This window comes from Spea bombifrons, chromosome 2 (assembly GCF_027358695.1).
Source record: "Spea bombifrons isolate aSpeBom1 chromosome 2, aSpeBom1.2.pri, whole genome shotgun sequence".
NCBI classification, from domain to species: domain Eukaryota; kingdom Metazoa; phylum Chordata; class Amphibia; order Anura; family Pelobatidae; genus Spea; species Spea bombifrons.
Window position 1 is genome coordinate 133,070,539 of NC_071088.1, and position 18,091 is coordinate 133,088,629.

Consider the following 18,091-nt stretch of genomic DNA (forward strand, 5'->3'; position numbering starts at 1 on the left):
TGAAGTCTACAGGTAGCTCCTCCAACTAATGCAAACTCACACAAGGACACTTTGACCCTGTATTTTAATACAGGTGTTAGTGGGTGTGTGCGCGTGCAATTAGATATATTTTTATTAAAATAGGGCTGAATGAACGTGACATTTTGTTACCAGTTTGTTCTTCCATAACTCTAAAGTTTAAGGGTGGTTAAAAATCATTTAATGACAATATTCTCCCTCAACATAATTAAAATGAACATAAAATACTAATAAAATATGTTATCTGTGATTTTTTTATTCATTATGAAGATGAATGTTACGTTCTATACATTACATGTAATTGTTCATTAGCTGAGAAGAATACTATGTCACTGAGCGTGGTCAGCGACTCTTTTTCGTGAGAAGAGCTTTGTATGTCTTCCATTTAATGTAGTCTTCCATTTTTTGCTGTAACATTTCCTTGGAGGGATATGGCTGGATCTGCAGAAATAAAAATGTAAGCGTTTAGTGGATTTGAAGAAAAAATGTACGTTATTAACAAACAAAAAAAATGTATTAAATTATTTTGAGCAATGGGCCCTCGTAATATCTACCGGCATTATCAATGAGAACTGTGGAGTTTCTTCTGTGAGCTGGGCCTGGATAAAGAATTGTTAATGCAGCTGTATTACTTTCAACATCATTTCAATACACCCAGTTATTGCACATAAACAGACTAACCTCGCTTATAATAATAATAAGGGCGTCTGTCATATATTTTTGTCTTATAAAAAAGTCCCTAAACCCCAAAAATGCTGGTAACCAAAGACAACAGCCATTTGTATTCGCCTTGACTACCGATAGCTTGTGCTTGCTATGTTTAAAGAGGAACTTCTCAACTTTTGCCCAGCGATGTACTCTGGCCCGGGCCAACAAACATAGTGTAACCCGTCCAGGGGGGTCGATTAGGTGGTTGGAGGGCAGCACTCTGATTTACATTATGGTGAGCGGGCATAGTGTCTAGAGGATGAATTTAAAAGCACAGATTGGCTTTACAGGTAGAGTTTAGTGTCCTTGACAGTTATTATAAAGATAAATGCATATTTAAATAGTTGAACTTTAATATGCGTTCTTCATAAAGGAAAAAACCCAAACACCTGAGCTAAAGACTGCAGCCCTGCAGCTGCCCTCTTCCTCGTAGTCCGACGATTCTTGCCCCTAAGTGGCTGCTTGGAGGAGATAATCTGTGGCAGGAAAGCGATCCATTGAAATCAATGGTAGCGTTTTACGAGCAAGTGGTCTAAATAGGCCACGGCTACTCCGAGCCTTCCTGACGTTAGTGGACAATTCTACTAATGTTGGTGGACAGTCAGCTGATGTCTGTGGACGGTCTCTGCTAATGTCAGTGGGGGTGCCGCTAATGTCGGTGGACTGTCCTACCGATGTCGGTGGACTGTCCTACCGATGTCGGTGGACTGTCCTACCGATGTCGGTGGACTGTCCTACCGATGTCGGTGGACTGTCCTACCGATGTCGGTGGACTGTCCTACTGATGTCGGTGGGGGTCCCGCTAATGTTAGCGGCCAGTCAACTGATGTCGGTGGACGGTCCTCTGATGTCAGTGGAGGTCCCGCTAATGTTGGTGGCCAGTCAGCTGATGTCGGTGGATGGTCCGCTGATGTCAGTGGGGGTCCCGCTAATGTTGGCGGCCGGTCAGTTGTCAGTGGGGTGGGACTGGATGTCTTAATGTTTGTACTAGGTTACCAGATTTCTGATGGCAGCTCAGCTCACAAACCTATAAGGCTACAATATGAGAATTTTATTTAAAAAAAAAAAAACAGCCAAGGAGTAAATTGATAAGGAGTAATATGTATGAAGTAATTAATTTCAGATTTAATTCGCATCCAGAGAATGCAGATTTTAATTTGCAGTCATTAGATTATGAAGCTTTATTAAGTGAACTATGAATTTGATAGATTTTAAGAATAGATAAGCGGCAATAGCTTTAAGGAAGAAAATTATAAGTAATGTCTTTTTAATATGAGCCTTTTATATGTTTTCGGGTTTTTAAAGCATATGGCCGATTTATGATTCTTTTCCTCATAAACTGAGTAAATACTGTCTTTTAACAAAAAAAAAGCGTTCAAAGATTTATTAAAGGGAAAATAAGTATTGCTTTTCAGTAAAATTGTTGCTGTGATATGGATGATTATGTGTGCTCTCTGCCTTGGCCATATATCAGTCAGGAGGGGCTAGTAAAAATCTAAATGTCCAATGTATCATTGTCACAAGAGAAAATAAAGAATATGATCAAATCAAGAAATCGTGAAAATCATAAAAATACGAATATATCTGTGCTGTAGAATTTTAACACGTATTACGGGAATGAGAATTTTAATTTAGTTGCTCAACTAGAATAGTCAACTTTTGCTGAACATTGACTAGCGTGTACGGCAAGCCATTATAGTTAAACGGGGCCTGTCGCAGTGACATTTTTTGGCATTACAAAAATTAACCAGTTTTTCTAAAAAGATCTGGTTTAAAGTTCTCATTTTCTGGAATCTGAGACCTGTGGCTTGATATCTGATGAATTTCTGAAGTTTTAGCCCTTCTTCGCCCCTTTTTATAAAGGCTGCCTGCAACTTAACAACTGGGCATAGTTAACTCACTGAGAAGGAATAATCATGCAGATCCTGATAAGAATAAGTTAAGACGCCAGTCGATGTTTATTCTCCAAAACTAAGAGATCTTTAAAGATGACATACCATCTGTGTGTGTGGCTTGGGGGTTCAGTAATAGTTTTAAAACACTTCATTATCAAGATTTCACACTAGAGAGACTTCTTTCACCTTAGCAAATGCCGCAACAGCCTTAGGGATGGATTCGCCATACAATAGACTGTGTACTTGAAACGATAAAGCATGTGTTGTTCAATTGAGCTTCCTCCATGTATAACCCAATTGAGCTTCCTCCATGTATAACCCATGCTCCATTCATACTAATCCATGTAATGCCCATTGTGTTGCTGATCTTCGCGCTTTTACCCAGCTACCAAACGCTTCCTCCTTGTGCCAATTTACAAACCATTTGTATAGTTTGTTCTCCGCATGCAAATCTAGTCCTGTTTAGCTTTTTTCTGTTGCCATACACTCATGGAAGCATGCTCACTGCACTTGCTAAGGAGCTGTAGTTCCACAAAATGGACCATAAGCCCAATTGTGCCAGCAAATTAGGGTCTGTCCCAGCATATATAAGACTATGCGCAGCTTTTTTCTCTACGAGGCTTTCTCTTAGAGTGTTATTGCTTCTTGGCCCGTGGGAGAGGGAAAGCTCGGTTCTTTGACTTTAAGGTTTAGAATGCTTGAGGAGTTCTCAGAGTCCCCCAATTGGATCCATCATGAAGCCGGTTCGTCTCTGTGCTGGTGGTACTCATGTATGCCCTGGTGTACAGAGCTGGTAAGAGCCCCTAGCCACTTCTGGACCCTTCTGTGCATCTTTTATTTTATTTTTAAAAAGCCTGCATATGGCTTGTAGGTGGTGGAATTCCATTTTTCTAATAGCAGTCATTTTTTAAAAATGTTTTGCACTTGGCACTGGAAATGGCACAGGGGCCTGGGTCCCTGACGACTTCCAGGTCCTGCTCCTCAGAGCCGGGTCCACTGTAATAAGAAAGACTGGGCACCATTTCTTTCACAGAGACAGGGAAACGGGGCGCACAACCCCTTGGGCTCCAAAAGCATAGAAACATTCTCATTTCACATTAATGAAAAAATGTATATACAAAGTAATCTAAACACATATTTTTTATTTGCTTTTGTAAAGCATCTTCTCTCTCCCCCCCCCATTCAATTTTATCATTATATTCATAGCCTCTGACACATTTGTCATTATGCAGACATCCAACTTGTAAAATGTGCATTTCAGTAATTTTACACTACTTAAATTGTCATTTGTGAGTATGTTTTGATAAACATCTCCAAATTCCTCTTTAAAAATACATATTCATGAATCCTTCGAGTTCCGGGGGTCGATGAGAAATCCACAAACGCATTCCCGGGTTGCTCACTGGCTCTCGTAGAGTTAATGTCTGATTCTTGTATATCAAATGCAGTTCATGCAATAAACTGGCAGATGTCAGAATTAATGGACTTATGATGTCAAATTTAGCCATTCTTCCTTCCAGAAAGGTTTACAGGACATTGGAACAAAAATGCTTTGAGGTTCATCAGCGTCAAGATTGTATTATTAACTAAATAGCTGAAATTTGATTTTAGAATTTAATCGAATAACAAAGTGAAAACAGAGATGATCAAAATTACCAACTGACTTAAGTCATTTCTAGTTACATTTTATTTTATTTGCCTTTACATTTTATGATTTTATTTTTTTTGTTTTACATTGGGGATTTGGGAGGCTTGGAATTATAATAAATAATATATTATTTTAAAAGCTGTGTTTAAAATCATCTCTTTTTTTAAGGATCCTTCTATAATTCTAAATTTTATTTAATGTCAAATAATTGTTTCATGTCATCATTCTAGCCTGGCATCAAAAATAATAATAAAAACACTAAAATGAAAAAAAATAAATAAATATATATATATATATATATATATACTACCTTATTCATGTGTAATTACTAAAAAATGTCTCAAGAAGACTAGATTGATCCTAGTCAACTAGGTTGACAAATCTGATGTTTTGATTAATTTTTCCTATTTAAATATTTTTTTTTTTTGCTGGCTTAAAATGCAAGTTGGGCATTCTTAGCAAAAAAAAATGATTATTTAATTGAATCTGATTTTACAGTGAAATGCCCATTTTCTTTTCATTTTCTAGTAGTCCAATACTATTATTTAGTCTTTGCAATTTTCTCTTTTGGCTGAATATTTTTAAAATAATATATCATCGATATTATATTTTCTACAGCCCCTATAATTTGCAGCGATATCCGCCATTTGTCCAGCTGGAAACGGATCCGGCCCGGCCCATGGATAACCACAATAAAACCACTTTACCCGCTAAACTAAAAGAGTCGGGAATGATCCAGACAAATGAGAAAAACTCAGACCATTGAACATAAAACCCAAGCACTGACACAAAAAGTCAATGCATACAAAGGCTTTGTCGCAATATCGTTCCGACGGCCATGGTGATTTAATCTAGATGAATCGCCAAGACGAACCTTACAGCAAAGAGCTCTTGTCTTACAGGTGCAATTGATGAAGCAGAACTCTGAGTGGTGGCAGCTCGGTTAATGTAGCAATATCATGAAAATAAGTGCCGGAGAACATTGCTGCCGTTAAATGGACTATAATTTAAAAAAGAACGGAATTGAATGTTTGTTTGAGAAGGTTTGTTGAAAAGGTCAGAAACGTTAAGAAAGTTTGAACAGATAAAAGTTTTTTCTAAATATAGATGAAATTAATACGATCTAAGTTTTTTCCGCAGTGGGCCGCTTTATCAGAAAAGTATGTTTTGCGTGGGACGCATTCATTTTTTACTGACTGAAAATATGGCCCATCCTGGCCAAAAATCACAACAATATGCCGTGTTCTTTATAAGCAGAGTGTATAATAAAATTGTAAAAAATAAAAATAAAAAAAAAAAATAAACGTAATCACTTGTAAGTGACATGTTTGGGCAACGGACGTTGATTGGTGAGGGTACTGCAGATTTGAGAAGGGGTTAAAATAAAGGCTTAGCGTTTTAATCCCAGGCTATAGCATTTTGCAGGCCCGGACTGGCGATCTAGGTAGACGATGCAGATGCCCGGCGGACAAACTTTTGTCCGCCAGCGCTCCCAGTGCAAACGGTCTGCTGCTCCATCGATAGATCAGGTCACGGGCAGCCAGGAGCTTGATATACCCGGCTGCACGCTACGACAGCATAACAACGTAACATGCTGCCTGCCATATCTAGCTGTCGGACGTGCTTACACCACGAGGCGCCCAATGGCTTTAAAGTGCCATGGCCGCCTCGTCATCCCTAGTCCGGGGAACTCCAGCTTGAAAATGACTGGGACTAACCCTTCATAACGGAAGAGAGATTTTATCACAACACACTTCCATGTTTTTTTGTGTCCGATTTAGCTGCCGATTCAGAATTTGCTATACCTCTGGGAGGTAATTACGAGAAATGTTTGACTGCACACAGACTGTAAACATTTCACTAATTGTGTGACCTTTCAAGCAATTTATTTGCACCTGAACTAATCTTGGGCTGCAGAGCAATCTGATTTAAAACACATTCAACTGGGACTATGCAGTTTATACTGAAATCCCGTTTATGTTCTGAAAACATTCTGACGGATTCTGAGTATTCCGCTTCAATTTTATTTATCCGGTGCGCAACCACTATCCTTCTGTTTTTACTTCAGCCTACATATTATTGGACCAACATCTATGATTGATAAAGGGAAACAATCTCCACCCTTTGAGGGATGAAGTACCCAAAATAAATAGGGTTACTACATATTTGACATTATCTACTCCTGTGATGAAGGCGAAACGCGTTAGGACCACTGTTACATCAATTAGTTTCTGTACTGTTTCAAGCCTTATTTTAGGTATCTCAGATTAATTGTATTGCCTTTATTATAAAGAACATTACAATATGTGTGGCGTTAACACCTACTATACCAATTGTTGCAATATTACTCCAGGGGTATCTGGGGACAGCCCCAATCAGGTGTTTTTCCCCTTTATCTCCGTATCTACTCAATTTTCCCATGGTAAATATGGCTCTAGGGGAGGCATAAAGCTAAGCTGTGCCCTGATTATTAGACACATCACGTTGATTCATAAGGGCTGATTGGGGTTAAATAGTTACAAAAAAGGCAATGTTAATTAAAAAAAAAAAAAAAACATGACTTCCATCCAAATATTTGTGAATGATGTTGTGATGACTATATTATTAGTGCACTTCTACTAAAAGCGATAGGGAACAATAAAATATACTTGAAAATACATCTTCAATTACTACACTATTTTGGTGACTACTATTTTGGTTATTAATGGATTTAAATACTTGAACAAATTAATTTCAATTGTTAATTTGTTAATAAAATCTCCTTTAAAAAAGGCAACATTTGACATTGCAGAGGAGACAACAGAAACCGCATTGTCGATAATAATCATCGTTGGCATTCTGATGTCATTGATCATCATCATTAATGTTGTAGTAGTCTCAACCAAAAAAGGCTGTGTACTGGGCAACCTACCATTTTTACCCTACAGACGACACCTTGCAATGAAATGGCAGCTTTATCACTTCCTATTGACACTGGGGTTTATTCACTAAAGGGAGAGATGCGGGTTGTGGCTTCCCTTTCATTATGAAGATCCAACACTGGAAGGCTTCTCCATTGTGATTGGCTGGCCTTGTGTATTGCATAATTGACTGTGTTAGGAGACTTACTCTCATGGATTGAATTATACATTTACATATACGTTATCCAGGCCAGCCATACGTCCCTGTCAACTCTCCATTTAGTGAATAAACCCCTTTATCATCACGTGCTTCCATTGGCTGACTCTGCGTGACACAGTAGACTTGCAAATTTCATATCTCATCAAGGGTTGGAGTAACCATTAGGTATTTTATGTCCATTTTTTGAGCACCATAAGTGCTTGGTTGAAAACGTGCAACATGCAGTTTCAGGATAATATATAACAACATTTTAGTGTCATTTTTTTATATTTTTTTTTTTTTAGAAATTATTATTTCTGCCAGGGGAATAGTACATTAAATATACAGGTGGGGGAAGTACCAGAGGATAGAATGTATATTTCATCTTCATCTTGGTGTCACCTTGACAAAATATGTCTATTACAGTATATATTTAACGGCACTTAAAATTTCTTCATTGGCTATACCATTAAATATGATTCCTCTTGAATGCAAAACAGGGAAACGGGCAGCTTCACAACAGGAACGAGATAATTAAGGATAAAATGAAATGAATTTGAGGTTACAGGGGATTCAGGCGTCTGCTATTTCCACCGAATACAATCATAGATTATACATTCCGAAACATTTAAGAGAAGGCAAACGTCCAGACAATATGGCATAATATCGAAGTATGCTTAAGAGGTAATTAACATAGATTTACTGAATTTAGACACTTCAGGAAACTAATGAATACAAAACAGCTAATTACGCAGGGTGAAAATCTATAAAAGCCTTAAAGGTGTAAAGGTTATGGAAGGAGTCACTAACTAAGGGATTTAAAACAATGGAATGAAAAAACAATTTAATGGCGATAGAAAAAAAGGGGATTCTATTTATGAGACCGTTGCGGCTCTTGAGATGTATTGGCCGTGTCACTCTTCTTCTGTACCAAGGTCTGATAAGGATGTAGAACTGAGATAATAAAGCCATTATTTGGATTTCGCATAATGCTATGTCTGGTAAGTACCAAAAAGCGATAAGGAAAAGGAGAAAGGCCAGTGATAAAATTACCTTCAGCACACCTGAGAAGGAACTCTCCATATATGCCCCCGGGAGACTTGGTATGGAGGTAAATTAGGACAATAAGCTCTGGTTTACTTTTACCCGACCAGGTTGTTTTACTATTCTCTCAACGTGTTTGGGATCTGGGCAGGATAATGTTTTTGGTTCCTTTAAGAAGCAGGAGAAGCACAGCCAGATATGATCACCAGATCTACTGCGCGCATGTATGTATGTTCAGGGCATATATTCACTAACCACCAATACCATCTCTCTTCATGGTTGGGCTCACAATTGAGCTGAACAGGAGGAGACCAGTAATGTATTTTGGACTAGAGTGGCCGATCCGGGCCCTAGTGTGCTGTGTTTGAGCATGGAAGTGTAATTGTGTCTGTGTGTGAGCATGGATGTGTATGTGTGTGTTTCTGTGAGCATGGATGTGTACTTGATTTTGTGTGAGAGCATGGATGTGTAAGTGGGGTGCGATGGAGTGTGTGTTGTTGAGTATGAGTAAGTGTGTGTAATTTGTGTTTACATATGTTATGTGTTGGAAGGGGCAAAGACGGCACAGACCAATTGTGTAGGGCAATTATGTCACAGACTAGCTGTTGAAGTTTGGGGCCCCGGGGCAATTTTTGCAGCTGGCCCCGTGGTTTCTAGTTACGCCCCTGGTTACAAGGGAAATCTCTGGTCTCCCTAATTGACCCATTTACACACAAATAGATTGCTCTAAAAGGCACTGTGCACCATTAAGTCACAGAGCACTGGCATATGACATCATATCCTGGCACTCTGCAGTGGTCATGGAGCATAGGGCAGCACCCATGGTAAATACATCTTCTATTACTACAATATTTTGGTGATTGATACTCATTTTATTAACGGATTTCAATATTTGAACAAATTAATTTAAATGTATTATATTCAGTGAATCAATGAAATCTTTTGTTCATAAAAGCTCCTTTTAAAAAAGGCACCGTTTGACATTGCAGAGGAGACAACAGAAACTGTATTGTCAATAATAATGATGTCGGCTGTAACAGCTCTAACGGTTAATTTTTCTGCACTCCATTCTCACGCTTGTTAATCGTTAAGATTAAAAATTACGATATAAACCAAACTTGCTAAAACTTTCATCCGATCCGTTAAAAATACTGATTCGTTTTATCCCTCGGTGAAGTTGTCCTTTTTTACTTGATAAAGCTCTGGGTTTCTCTATTTTGTTTAGTTAAGTGAGTGTGTGCAGTAAATTGGTTTGTGTTGGCTTCTATGGTAACCAGACCACTTTTCAAACTTAGCAAGAAGAAAAAGCACCGGGGAATGGGGGTTCTACATAACCCCAAATGTTTTGGAACAATATTTCGAAACAGAAGCTTATTAAGCATATTAGGTATGTGTCTAGGGGCCCTTGTGTGCTTGTGGCCCTTCATACTCTGTAGGATAATCCTGCTACCGCCTGCATAATAGCAGTAGTTATCCAGGGCACTCAACGATGTTGCACGACACAATCAAATCCACAAATGAGATTACCCACGCCACTAGCTCGGCAGCTCCCACCACACACTAGAAGGAATGAAGCCAGAAGGTGTGGAGAGGAAACTGAATGAGTGTGTGCGCGTGAGAGTGTGAGCATGAGAGTGTGTGCGCTTTTCTTTTTTTCTTGGTCCTAAAGAAAGGAAAGGTTCTAAAGGACCAGATTAAGAGGGCTGGTAAATCCACAAAAAAAGCACAATATAGTAATGCTTAAACTTACCTGCCTGGATAATCGCTGTTGATATTCATCACTCATATGCTTCTTGAAGAACTCTTTAGATATTATAATGCACTCCGCGCCGTCTGAAACTAACGCCATGCCGAGAGTATCTTCATAAACCGTATAAGCCAGACCCTGAATAAAAATAAAAACGGGTGAGAATTATAACCATCATAAGCGTTCGCGTGGTAGAATCCTATGAAATAATTATAATTTTCCCTTTTTTGGGATGGATATTGTACATCTGAGATGTTAATGTTTTAAAAACAATAAGTCTTTTATATTGTCCATGTTTTCTTAGCGCTATAGTCCGTGTCTACCGGAAGTAGTTCAAACAGAGCTTTACCCTCACACGGAATGTTAACCGGTACTTACGTAGCCATTTCATCACCATATTCAAACAGTTCAAAAAATATCCAATAAATCATCATCTTGAAGGTGAAATAATTAACAATTCATCAGATTCTTTTTTTTTGTTTTTTAATTAGCAAATCTAAAATATGCATTAGGAAAAAGAACTGATTCTACAGAAACTTTGCAAATGTACTTTTTAATTGTATTTTATTATCTTACAAATAGTAAAATAAATGCATAAATCAAAGCACAAAATTCTACCCCACAGGGGTCCCACAATTTTCTAATTACATCTAAATAAAACCTTGCAAAAAAAATTCTTAAAACAATGACTACATGCTATTATTTAGCCTAACGTCTGCCTCTTTTTTTTTTTCTTATGTGAAATTATCATTTTTTCGGTCCATTTAAGGATCAAATGACTTACGTTCCATATAATGATAATGATGTCTTATCAAACAAGATAGGTCTCTGCTAAAAAAAAAAAAAAAAAAAAAAAAAAAGCCCTAAAAGACCGTTATCATATGCGTATATGCTTATATGCTTTAGAAATCATAATGCATTTAGACGTGTTACTCATATAAAAAAAAAACATTCGCTTTCATGAAAATTGCCTCCACTTACTCTGTAAACTATTTTTGAGCTGAGAAATGTCAGCAAAGCCGCAGTAAACAAGTAATTGAAATAATCTAAAAGTGAAATTCAAATCAGCGTGTAACTGTCACGACACAGCGTACAGAGGAGACGCCGTAGTCAGGTAGGACTGCAGGGATGGTCCAGAGAGCCGAGGTCAGGATACCGGAGAGCAGGATAAACGAGGAGCAAGCCGAGGTCAGGATACCGGAGAGCAGGATAAACGAGGAGCAAGCCGAGGTCAGGATACCAGAGATCAGAATAGTCAAAAACAAGCCGAGGTCAAATACAGGAATCAAGCAGGAAAACGCTATCTGGGTGCTAGCACAGGGCATAGACGACCATCAGAAGGCGAAGTCTAAGAGTTCTGAAGTCTCTTATATAGGCACAGGAAGTTTAGGCACTAATTGGATGTTTCCCGCCAAATTTTCAAAGTGCCGTTACGTCACTTCCTGCGGCCATCTTGTGGTTGGCGATTTCGTAATCTTTCCATATAGGTCGAGGTAGTACCAGCCGGCGCCGCTAGGTGGCGTGAAGCAGAACGAGTCAGGACTCCAGAGAAGGACGCGTCTCCCGGCTCCAGCTGCTGGGAGGATCTTGTGCAGGTAAGTGGTCTCCCTCTTCCTCGCGGCGGCTGCGGCTGCTGTGTAGAAGCGGGAGGTCTCCCCCTTCTCCGCGGTGGCTGCGGCTGCTGGGTAGACGAGGGAGGTCTTCCCCTTCTGCGCGGTGGCTGTGGCTGGAGCTGCCGTGCGGAAGCAGGGGGTCTCCCTCTTCCTCGTGGCAGTTGCGGCTGGGGCTGCCGTGCAGAGGCGGGGGGTCTCCCCCTTCTTCGCGGCGCTTGCTGCTGCTGGTCCGAGGCGGGGGGTCTCCCCTCTCTTCGCGGCAGCAGCGGCCGCCGGACCGAAGCGGGGGGTCTCCCCCTACCTCGCGGCTGCTGACACGCGGCTGGAGCCGTAACAGTACCCCTCCTCAAAGGGGCGACCTCTGGGCGACCCCTGTTAGAGCAACTCTGCCCTCTAGCCAGGAATGCACGTACAAGGTGAGGAGCATGAAACCGAGCCTCCGGTACCCAGGAACGATCCTCTGGGCCAAGTCCCCTCCAATGAATCAGATATTGGAGACTCCCTTGTTGCCTGCGAGACTTCAGGATAGCTTGAGGAGTACGTCCAGAAATATCAGTGGCCGAAGTCTCCGAAACAGAGGATCTGGTCGAAAAGCGGTTGCAAACCAGCGGCTTCAATAGGGAGACATGGAAGACTCTAGGAATACGGAGTGTCCTAGGCAGAGAAAGTTCATAGACGACAGGGTTCACCCGGCGGACAATCGAGAAAGGACCGATAAAACGTGGTGCCAGCTTCATGCTGGGTACTCTGAGTCGCAGGTACCTTGTAGACAACCACACTCTGTCCCCAGGAGAATAGGCAGGATTCCTAGAACGACGTTTGTTAGCTTGGAGTTCCTGTCGCTCACCCGCCAATTCTAGAGCCCTCCGCACCGAAGCCCACGTAGACTGGATAGTCACCAACCGCTCCTCCAGTACTGGATCAGTAGAAGTAGGGAAGGCGCCAGGAAAGGGTTGAGGGTGAAGACCATACACACAATAGAAGGCGGATTCTCCAGTGGACTCTTGTACCGCATTATTGCGAGCAAATTCAGCCAATGGCAACAGGTCAACCCAATCGTCCTGATGATGGTTAATGAATATGCGCAGGTACTGTTCGAGGTGCTGGTTAGCCCTCTCTGCTGCGCCGTTGGACTGTGGGTGGTATGCGGAGGAAAAGGCCAGGGTGACACCCAAGGCTCTAGTGAACTCGCGCCAAAAACGTGCAATAAACTGAGTGCCACGGTCGGAGACAATCTCAGTAGGGACTCCATGGAGGCGGACGATCTCCCGCATGAATAAGTCAGCCAACACCGAAGCCGTGGGTAGTCTCCTCAAGGGTATCATATGCGCCATCTTAGAAAAGCGATCGACGATCATGAGGATGACAGTATATCCCTTGGAGTTGGGTAAATCCACGATAAAGTCCATGGCAAGGTGAGTCCAGGGCCTTGAAGGACGAGGTAATGGATGGAGCAGCCCAGCAGGGAGATTTCTAGAAGACTTGTTGGCAGCACACTTGAGACAGGAGCGGACAAACAGGGCAGTATCCCTGCTCCATTCTGGCCACCAAAATGTCCTGGACACGAGGTCCTTGGTTCGTGCTAGCCCAGGATGGCCTGCAGTTCTGGAGCCATGGGACAGACGAAGCACATGGGTACGGAGGTTAGCAGGAACAAAAAGTTTCCCAACCGGCAACGACGCTGGAGCTTGGGCTTGTAAACCAGAAATGCGATCAAGCAAGGGAGTCCGGCAACGAAGGTGTAGCGCAGCGAGAACCTTGGTAGTAGGTATAATGGGCTCAGGCGCACGACCCTCCTCCTCTGGAAGCACATGTATCCGGGAGAGGGCATCAGCCTTGACATTCTTGGAACCCGGACGATAAGTCAATACGAATGAGAATCGGGAGAGAAACAAAGCCCATCTGGCCTGTCGAGGGTTTAGGCACTTGGCATTCTCTATGTACTGAAGGTTCTTGTGGTCCGTTAGAATCAACGTAGGAATCTGCACACCCTCCAGTAGATGACGCCACTCCTCCAGTGCCAGGATAACAGCCAGCAGCTCCTTGTTCCCCACATCATAGTTCCTCTCTGCTGGGGAGAATCTTCTGGAGAAGAATCCGCACGGATGGAGAGGACCACTGTATGAGATTCTCTGGGACAGGACAGCTCCGACTCCGGCTTCAGATGCATCGACCTCCAGAACAAATGGCAACCGAGGATCAGGATGACGCAACACAGGAGCGGTGGTAAATTTCGTCTTGAGCCGGGAAAAAGCGGAAATGGCCTCAGGAGACCACTCCAGGGTGTTCGCCCCTTTCTTAGTAAGGGACGTTAAAGGAGCCGCAACCTTGGAGTAGTCACGGATGAATCGTCTGTAATAGTTCGCAAACCCCAGAAAACGCTGCAGGGGTTTCAGGCCCAAAGGTTGAGGCCAGTCTCTGATGGCTTGGACCTTGGATGGGTCCATCTCGAAACCAGAGGGTGTAATGACGTATCCCAGGAATGTCACCCTCTGGATCTCAAACTCACATTTCTCGAGTTTAGCATATAGTCCATGGAGCCGTAGTCGGGACAAAACGCGAGCAACCTGGGTACGATGAGACTGCAAATCCGAAGAGTATATCAGAATGTCATCCAGGTACACCACTACAAACTGTTGGAGAAAGTCCCGGAGGCAATCATTGATGAATTCTTGGAAGACTGCCGGGGCGTTGCACAGCCCAAACGGCATAACAGTATATTCGTAATGTCCCGAACGAGTATTGAAGGCAGTCTTCCATTCGTCGTCCGCACGGATCCGGACGAGATTGTACGCACCCCGGAGATCCAGCTTGGTGTAAATAGTGGCCCCACGTAGCCTATCGAAAAGTTCAGAGATTAGGGGAATAGGGTATGTGTTACGCCTGGTGATCCTGTTTAGCCCACGATAATCAATGCAGGGACGAAGCTCCCCGTTCTTCTTTTTTACGAAGAAGAAACCTGCGCCCGCAGGGGAGACAGAGCGGCGGATAAATCCTCGGCGAAGATTCTCCTCTATATATGATTCCATAGCTTGGGTCTCCGGAATGGAGAGTGGGTAAACCCGCCCCCGGGGTGGCATGGTCCCAGGAAGCAAGTCAATTGGGCAGTCATAAGGCCTGTGTGGTGGTAGCTTCTCAGCCTCCTTCTTATCGAAGACGTCCGCGAAATCCCGGTACTGTGCAGGCAGAGAGGAGGTCTCCCTCGAAGAGGCTGTAACCGTGGCATGCTTAAGAGGGGTGAGGCAATGTGCTTTACAGGACGCACTCCAGGCCGTGATCTGAGTCGTAGTCCAATCAATAGCAGGATTATGTACTTGTAACCACGGAAATCCCAATATAATGGGAATGGAGGGTGAGCGGATGACGAGAAGTTGCAATCGTTCCTTGTGTACGATCCCGACGGCAAGGTTGAGTGGGGCTGTAGAGCGAGAAATCTGGTCAGGATGAAGCGGTCTGCCATCAATAGCCTCAACAGCTAATGGTGCGGGCAGGGATAGGGTGGGAATGCGTTGCTGCTCACAAAACACTGAATCAATAAAGTTGCCGGCAGCGCCGGAGTCCAGGAAAGCCTCAGTGTCAACGAATCCAGCATCCCAGACCAGACGGACCGGAACAGTCATGCGGGTGGTGAACCCGTCGGGGGAATAGTTTACCACACCTATAGTAGGTTCCCCTGGCCTACCTAGGTGCGGGCGTTTCCCGGCCTGCTAGGACAGTGTCCGATGAAATGACCCGAGAGTCCGCAGTAAAAGCATAATCCCTCCCGTCTCCGCCTGTTCCTCTCTCGTTCGGAGACCCGAGTGGCTCCCAACTGCATGGGTTCGTCAGACGGTTCATTCGAGGGTTCGGCAGATGAAAACTGAGGCGAGAAGCGTGTAGTAGATCTCCCACCCTTGTCGCTTGACTTCAGACTCTCACGTTGGGCTTGTCTTTGGCGGAGACGCAGATCAATCTGGGAAACATACGAAATCACGGAGTCTAGCTCCATGGGTAAGTCTCTGGCAGCAGTCTCGTCCTTGAGGGTCTCAGAAAGTCCATTCAGGAAGGCGGCCACCAATGCCTCATTAGTCCAGTTCACCTCTCCCATCAGGGTCCGGAACTCTATAGCATACTCCAGAAGCGGGCGGGACCCCTGACGAATGGTAAAGAGTGAATTAGAAGCGGTGGCCCTTCTACCCGGAGTATCAAACGCAGCACGTAGACTGGAAACAAATTCAACATAGGAGCGCACCGTAGAAACGTTCCTCTCCCAGAGCGGTGAAGCCCATGCCAAGGCTTTATCCGTGAGGAGAGAAATGACATATCCCACCTTGGCACGTTCAGTGGGAAAGGCGTAAGGAGACAGTTCAAAGTGTATCTCACACTGATTCAGGAAACCCCGACAGGTTGCCGGATCACCACCGTAACGTTGGGGTGGAGGCAGGTGAGCAGGAACCGTGGCTACTGGTAACGGTGGTGGAGTAGGAGCCGCCACAGGTTGCGGTGCTTGCTGTGCAGGATCAGTACGCTGAAGCAAAGTCTGAAGGGCTTGAGCAAATTGATCCAGACGGTGATCCATCTCGTCAAGTCGAGCCTCAGTGGACCCTTGTCCTACCGAAGCGGGTCTCATGATGGCCTTCTGATTCTGTCACGACACAGCGTACAGAGGAGACGCCGTAGTCAGGTAGGACTGCAGGGATGGTCCAGAGAGCCGAGGTCAGGATACCGGAGAGCAGGATAAACGAGGAGCAAGCCGAGGTCAGGATACCGGAGAGCAGGATAAACGAGGAGCAAGCCGAGGTCAGGATACCAGAGATCAGAATAGTCAAAAACAAGCCGAGGTCAAATACAGGAATCAAGCAGGAAAACGCTATCTGGGTGCTAGCACAGGGCATAGACGACCATCAGAAGGCGAAGTCTAAGAGTTCTGAAGTCTCTTATATAGGCACAGGAAGTTTAGGCACTAATTGGATGTTTCCCGCCAAATTTTCAAAGTGCCGTTACGTCACTTCCTGCGGCCATCTTGTGGTTGGCGATTTCGTAATCTTTCCATATAGGTCGAGGTAGTACCAGCCGGCGCCGCTAGGTGGCGTGAAGCAGAACGAGTCAGGACTCCAGAGAAGGACGCGTCTCCCGGCTCCAGCTGCTGGGAGGATCTTGTGCAGGTAAGTGGTCTCCCTCTTCCTCGCGGCGGCTGCGGCTGCTGTGTAGAAGCGGGAGGTCTCCCCCTTCTCCGCGGTGGCTGCGGCTGCTGGGTAGACGAGGGAGGTCTTCCCCTTCTGCGCGGTGGCTGTGGCTGGAGCTGCCGTGCGGAAGCAGGGGGTCTCCCTCTTCCTCGTGGCAGTTGCGGCTGGGGCTGCCGTGCAGAGGCGGGGGGTCTCCCCCTTCTTCGCGGCGCTTGCTGCTGCTGGTCCGAGGCGGGGGGTCTCCCCTCTCTTCGCGGCAGCAGCGGCCGCCGGACCGAAGCGGGGGGTCTCCCCCTACCTCGCGGCTGCTGACACGCGGCTGGAGCCGTAACAGTAACAGAGTAATTTTCAATCGCTATTTTTATTATAGTCAATAAACTTCAAAGTGAGATTCAGTGATTACAGTGAGCCGTTTGCGATCTTCGTTGGTGGTGTTTCGGAAGGAAGATGCCCCAGGAATGACCCAAGGCAGTGCCCAGCTGCCCCGCCATCGCTTACCTCCGCAGTTACCATCCTCTATGCGGAGTACCGGGTTATGAGGACATGAGCTCTGGATTTTAAGGCTAGGTGGGAGCAGGGACACGATGAGGAGCCTGAGCTGCCCCTTCCCATGGAACGACCACCCTACGCCAAAATAAGCCACTGGCTATCCCATCTGGCTTCAACTCCTCATATGTACAGATTATGGAAGACATGCAGAACACAAATGGATATTCATCCAGATTTCAGGTGTCCAAATCACGACACCTCGGTTACGGCAAGAGGCAGGGAGTGGATGGAGCTGGTGGTGAGACTGCCTTCAATGAGGACACAAGGCTGCTCACAAGGCTTCAAGTAGACTGCTTGAACTATGGTGCATTAGCAGGGATATTGTCCTCTAATCTAATCATTAAGGGTTTTCCAGAGATTTATTGTATTAGCTGAAACATAAGCATCCCTTATTATAAGGCGACCATCCAACCTTGGAAATGGACGAAATCTAAAGAGGAAACGCCTGAATATCAGGTGGCCCTAAGGAGGAAAAAAAAAACACATCCTCGCAGGAAGAGGAAACGGTAGAGCAGGAGAGCACAGAAAATAAAGAATTGAGAGAAGAGAACAAACAGAGTTGAATGAAGAGAAAGAAGTGAGGAGGCTGAAATGTAAGGCAACCT

The 18,091-nt window shown here is 44.1% G+C and overlaps 1 protein-coding gene across 1 annotated transcript in view; it reads right to left on the reverse strand.

The window, feature by feature from the left end:
• Nucleotides 1–290: 290 nt before the first annotated feature.
• Nucleotides 291–18,091, reverse strand: part of LOC128473875 (cyclic nucleotide-binding domain-containing protein 2-like) — an 82,119-nt gene continuing 64,318 nt past the window's right edge. Inside the window, exons 15-16 of the mRNA XM_053456099.1 lie at nt 10,163–10,297; nt 291–459 (exon numbers count right to left, since the gene is read on the reverse strand). Coding sequence (XP_053312074.1) covers nt 361–459; nt 10,163–10,297 — 234 coding nt within the window. The 3' untranslated portion in view covers nt 291–360. The remainder of the gene's footprint in view (nt 460–10,162; nt 10,298–18,091) is intronic.